Source organism: Nicotiana tabacum, chromosome 8, assembly GCF_000715075.1.
Source record: "Nicotiana tabacum cultivar K326 chromosome 8, ASM71507v2, whole genome shotgun sequence".
NCBI lineage: Eukaryota > Viridiplantae > Streptophyta > Magnoliopsida > Solanales > Solanaceae > Nicotiana > Nicotiana tabacum.
The window spans coordinates 209,817,724-209,823,513 of record NC_134087.1 but is presented as its reverse complement, the minus strand read 5'-3'; the positions used below and the strand labels follow the sequence as shown (position 1 = coordinate 209,823,513).

General features: G+C 32.6%; 1 protein-coding gene across 1 annotated transcript; it reads left to right on the top strand.

Moving 5' to 3' along the window:
- Positions 1-2,171: 2,171 nt before the first annotated feature.
- Positions 2,172-4,557, top strand: LOC107788809 (uncharacterized). The gene is made up of 2 exons (XM_075220134.1): positions 2,172-3,087; positions 4,341-4,557. The coding sequence occupies exon 1, from the start codon at positions 2,239-2,241 to the stop codon at positions 3,079-3,081; it is 843 nt and encodes a 280-aa protein (XP_075076235.1). The 5' UTR covers positions 2,172-2,238; the 3' UTR covers positions 3,082-3,087; positions 4,341-4,557.
- The last annotated feature ends 1,233 nt before the right edge of the window (positions 4,558-5,790 follow it).

Genomic DNA, 5,790 nt, shown 5'->3' with positions numbered 1-5,790 from the left:
TCTAAACAGAGGTGAATTTATATCCAAAATTCGAACCCGAAAACCTTGGTCAAGGGTAATTTAGGTAGGCTTGATATTTCATATCAATAGGCTTCTGTCAAAGGTGACAATTATAACTTTTGACCAAAGGTGAAAATGATTGTGGGAATTTCTGATCAGCCTAGGTATAGGATTACACAGAGAAATTGACAGACATATCAACCTATGCACGTACGTCAGACTCAATAATTTTACTACAAATGAATTCCCATACTATACCAATATCCCTAGCTATACCCATGGAGCTAAGTGGGGATATTGGGGGAGTCAAGTAAAAAGATCACAAGGGATAAATACTTATTTATAAATAAGATAATAGTGGTGTCCAGATTCGCTTGCGTGTATCTTGATTGATTTATCGAATATAATCCAGCTACCTCTCTAGAGGCGAATCCAAAACTAACATTTTCGACATTGAGTAAATATATTATTCAGAATTACTAATATTTCAAAAAATATTAAAATTTGAATACATAATTTCAAAATTGCAATAGGCCAAAGGTGAAATTTTGCGGGCCGTAACCATCAAGTTTAAATATTGAATCCGCCTATGATGATTTCCTATCAGCATAAATACTGATAGTAACTTTATCCGTCAAAACTTAAATATATACAAGGAAAATAAAAGTTTTTCCTTTTCATGCAAGCAGCAATGGAGCCAGAGCGTGGGATGCGGGTTCAATCGAACCCAATAACTTTTATTCAAACCATGTATTTATCTTAAGAAATTAATTGAATATATATACATTATTAATTTAGAACCCAATAACTTAAAAGGATTATAATCCCAAACCCATAAGGTTCAAATTATGGCTTCGCCTCTGCATGCAACGCCATAGTTCTCACTTGTAAATTGGCTAGTATTAATTGGATTTTGTCACTTTTCCATAATTCTTACTAGGGTCTAGGAGTACTATTTTATTAAAAATACCTTCTTTTGTTGTGTGCAAATGGAAGATTTGTTCTATCCTGCAACTTGTAACATGGATTTCCTGTCAATAAATTTTTTTGAAGCATAAGTTATGGGATAGCTCTAGCCAGGAAGTTCATTTGTCTGGTTTTTGTATCAACTATATGTATAACGCTCCAATTTTTACATAATTTATATACTTAATATTGTCCACAGAGATATTGTATTAAAATTGACTTAGATCAAAGATTAACATTCATTGGCTGCATTTTTTATCGAATAAATACAGGAAATTAAAAGACTCATATGAAAACGTTCATAACTCAATTCCTTCCTTCATGGAGTTGCCCATGTATTCAGGGGCAGATTCAATGTGCAAGTTATGGATTCACGTGAACTCGATAATTTTTGCTTAAATTGTATACATAAGTTCACTAAGTACCTATAAATATTTGACTGTGTAATCATATTTTATTATAATATAAACTTGAAATCGCTAAAAAAACTGATAAACTTTAAATTCAGAATCTCTCTTTGCATGTACTCTAAATCAGGGGCGTACGTAGAAAATTTTATAAGCGGTTGACAATTTATAGAAGAACGGGAATAATAACTTGTATTATCATATTTCTAAACAAGAAATAGCCTTAATCTATTTGTTTTCTTGAGTCTTAAGTTAGAAAAGGTCCCCGAGTTCAATTCTACTTCATTATCATAACTTTTAACTAGAGGCTATCTCAAATATTTATAACAAAAAAAATATATACTTGTTGAGGTTCGAACCTTTGACCCTCTTAAAACAAAATCAAGCACATAACCAACACACAAAGAGATAATTTATATCAAGAGTGTCATTTTATCCTACTTAGTCATTTCCTCACTATATTAATACATATATTTAGTAAAAATTTCCGACGAAGCGATATCACGTGAGACCGCTTCGTTATACGTGCATCCGCCCCTGCTCTAAATGATTCGAACTTTCCCAGAGCGAGCCTCCCATAGATGGCAAGTGAAGCTATTGAGCTTCCTTGTTAAGTTGACATGAGTAATCATGATTAGACATAATAATCAAGATTAAGTAAAAGTACTAATACAGATTCATGCACATGCAAGACAATTGAGTTGCCAACTAGCAAAAATTGGCCATATAGACCCCTTGTTCACGTGCATTGGTTTTAGGGTTTATTTTGTTTGCATTCACCAATCATCAATTCACTTTCATATCTATATAACACCATACTCTTTGTACCAAAATCTCAACCTATTCCCTCTTTCCTCATAGGAAAATGGAGTCATCTAAAATAACATGTCTTCTTTTCATTTCCATGCTTTTCCTTTCTTCATTCACTCCCATTCTTGGTTGTGGATATTGTGGAAAACCCTCTCACAAACCCAAAAAACCCAAAACTCCCTCTCCAAGTATTAAACCCCCTATCAACTTGCCACCCATTGGAATTCCACCGATTGTAAAACCACCTATCAACTTGCCACCTGTTGTTCCACCAGTTATTAAGCCGCCCATCGGAATTCCACCAGTGACAGTTCCACCAGTTGTAAAACCTCCCATCAACTTGCCACCAGTTGTTCCACCAGTTATTAAGCCACCTATCGGAATTCCACCAGTTACAGTTCCACCAGTTGTAAAACCTCCCATCAACTTGCCGCCCGTCGTTCCACCCGTTATTAAGCCACCTATCGGAATTCCACCAGTGACAGTTCCACCAGTTCTGAAGCCACCAATTGGTTTACCACCTATTGTAAAACCTCCTATTAACTTGCCACCTATCGGAATTCCACCCGTGACAGTTCCACCAGTTATTACACCATCCCCTAAAGGAAAACCATGCCCTCCACCACCAACAACAAAGGCAACATGCCCAATTGACACACTAAAACTTGGAGCTTGTGTAGATCTTCTTGGTGGTCTAGTTCATATTGGAATTGGTGACCCTGCTGTCAATGAATGTTGTCCAATTTTACATGGACTTGTTGAACTTGAAGCTGCTGCTTGCCTTTGTACAACACTTAAAGTCAAGCTTCTTAACCTAAAAATCTTTGTCCCTCTTGCTCTTCAGCTCCTTGTTACCTGTGGAAAGACTCCACCACCTGGCTACACTTGCTCTCTCTAGATTTAAGTTAAGTATATATACCTTTTTTTCATAAAGCTTAACTTATCTACGTTGACAGTATATAACGTTTTAACATTATCGGGTTAAAATTATCTATATAACAAAGTAATGACCTATTATGACAAGTTAAAATACATTAATAGTATAGAAAATCATGATTACATTATTAGTATATAAGTTAAACTCGTAAGTGAAATCCTTTAATTTTCCCATAACCTCACCTTAAAAACTTCTGGCTGCATTGTATGCTAGTTTGCTTTTGTTCCTATTTTGAGGAAAAAGTTGATTGCATAACTCGACTTTTTAATAAAAAATTGGTAATGCCAGTGGAAAAACATTTTGGCCAAAAAAAAAAGAAAAAAGAAAATCATGTAGAATGATTGTTGTACGTTAGTACTATTCGATATAGTACAAGGTTTTAACTTATTTATGCCTTGACAGTGTAAAAGAATTACACTATTAATGCATATTGATTGATTAGTACTTCTTCCGTTCACTTTTACTTGGCATATTTTGATTTTTCACGCCCCTTAAGAAATAATAAATGAAATGCATAATTTACTATGATACCCATATTAATTGATGCATATTTTATTGGATTTGAGAAAATGATTTGAAATGAGTAATAAATACTGTGGGTATAACAGGAAAAAAATTTGTCTTCTCTTGATATGCGTAAAGGTGACAAGTAAAAATGAAAATTTATTTTTAGTATACATGCCAAATAAAAGTGAACGGAGGGGTAGTAGATTTTTACTCTGACATTATAGTTTATATAATAGTTATTACCTATTATTGTATTGTAGGTCAATTTACAAAACCAAGACCATTGGGACTAGGATAGTTATTATTTTCTTCATTTATAACTAGATTAGAAGCTAGATTTTTCGGTCAAGTGGATCTTAATATTAGGGTGAATTAACGTAGGGGTATTATCACTTTAATCCGTGCCAAAAATTATTTATATTCAGTAGCTGATAAAGTGTATAAAATTTGTATAATTTTTGTATATAACATATAGAATGTATATATATATATATACAAAAACTATACATTTGTTTGGCTATTATTTTGAGAGTGGCTATACAGTATCATTTTCCCATTAATAATGTAGAGGTCTGAGTAGTAGTAACCTTATAATTTTAAGATTTTTTGTGAAGTAATTGTCGGCAATATTCTTTTTTTGTTGTTTTTTTTTAAATAAAATTTTTAGATAAGGAACTTAAACTCATTAATCATAAATTATGTCTAAATTACAGGTTTCAAGCTAAGATTTGAAGGAGTAATTGCATGGATCGACATGAGAGGATGTCGAGCTTCTTGATTTATTTTCTCTTCCCCTTCCCTCAAAATTGTATCTTTGTGGATTGTGCTATTTTTGAATAGCGATTTATTTATGAAATTATTTCAGTGTATTATTGTATCAATGTCATTTGTTGCAAAGAAGTGAAGAACCAAGTAAATTTTTATCTTTAAGTGGACTTATTTTTCAATCTTTATTAATCTTGTCTAATTTACTTTATTGAAATCGTTTGTTTGTGTGTGTTATAAGAGAAACTTTATGGAAATATTTTTGTACATATTTAAAGAACTTTTTAATACAAATATTAAATTTAAACTAAAGTTATTAAATTTTACCGAACACATAGGTAATCGTCTAGTTCCGCCTCGAAAGATGCTATCGTATATTAACCCAAGTAAGATATTTAGGAGGTAGACAGTAAAATTTGAAGATTGTAACTTTAGATGTAGATATCAAACAAGAGAAAAATCGTCAAAATGAGATAAGTAGGACCATGGAATTTTGGACACATTGTTGATTGAACCGAACAATCTAGTCCATACAATATTCACAAATCTCATCGAGGACGGAGTTACTAGTCATAAAAAGTACCGTAAAAAATTGACGGGATATCTTATTTGGTCGCTCTATTTAATTTGTACCTAACAATAAAGTGCAATATCAGTAATAAGGTCTTGGGAAGGTAAAATATATGGAAACCTTAACCCTACTTAAAGAAGGTAAAGAGGATGTTTCTAGGACCTATAACTTGTATCCACTTTTTAAAAAATGTTTAATTAGTACAGACAATTTCAGGCTTTTTCTTCTTTTTCTTCTTAGTTGCTGTAAAAAATTATAAGTATATCCACTTTTCGTGTGTATTAGTACATACTAATTCTGTATGATTGTTTTCATGGACGATTGGCCTGAAACTTCGTAGGTCCATAGGAAATGGCCTAGTGACTAATACTTATCGGTTCGCCAAAACATTCGGATTTTTTTTTTTTTTTTGGTATTTTGGATTCTAGCAAAAGAAATTGATTATTATACCCACTTTTTTGTGTGTATTAGTAGATGCTGATTCTGTAGAATTTTTGACGGACTTCGATTGGCCTGAAATTTTGTAGGTCCATAGAAAACGGCCTAATGAACAATAATAATCATCGCTTCACCACGACTAACATCATTTCTTTAGCGCTTCGGGTTCATTTAATGACGCTTTGGGGTCATGAAACATGAATTTTTAATTATATCCACTTTTTTATATGTATGAGTAACATGTTGATTTTGTAGAAACTTTTTGTTGGACTGCGATTGGCTTTTGTACATCCATAGGAAATGACCTAGTGAGCAATACTCCTTGCTTTCCCAAGATTTTTGGGGTCATGCAATACAAATTTATAATTATTCACTTTTTTATGTATATT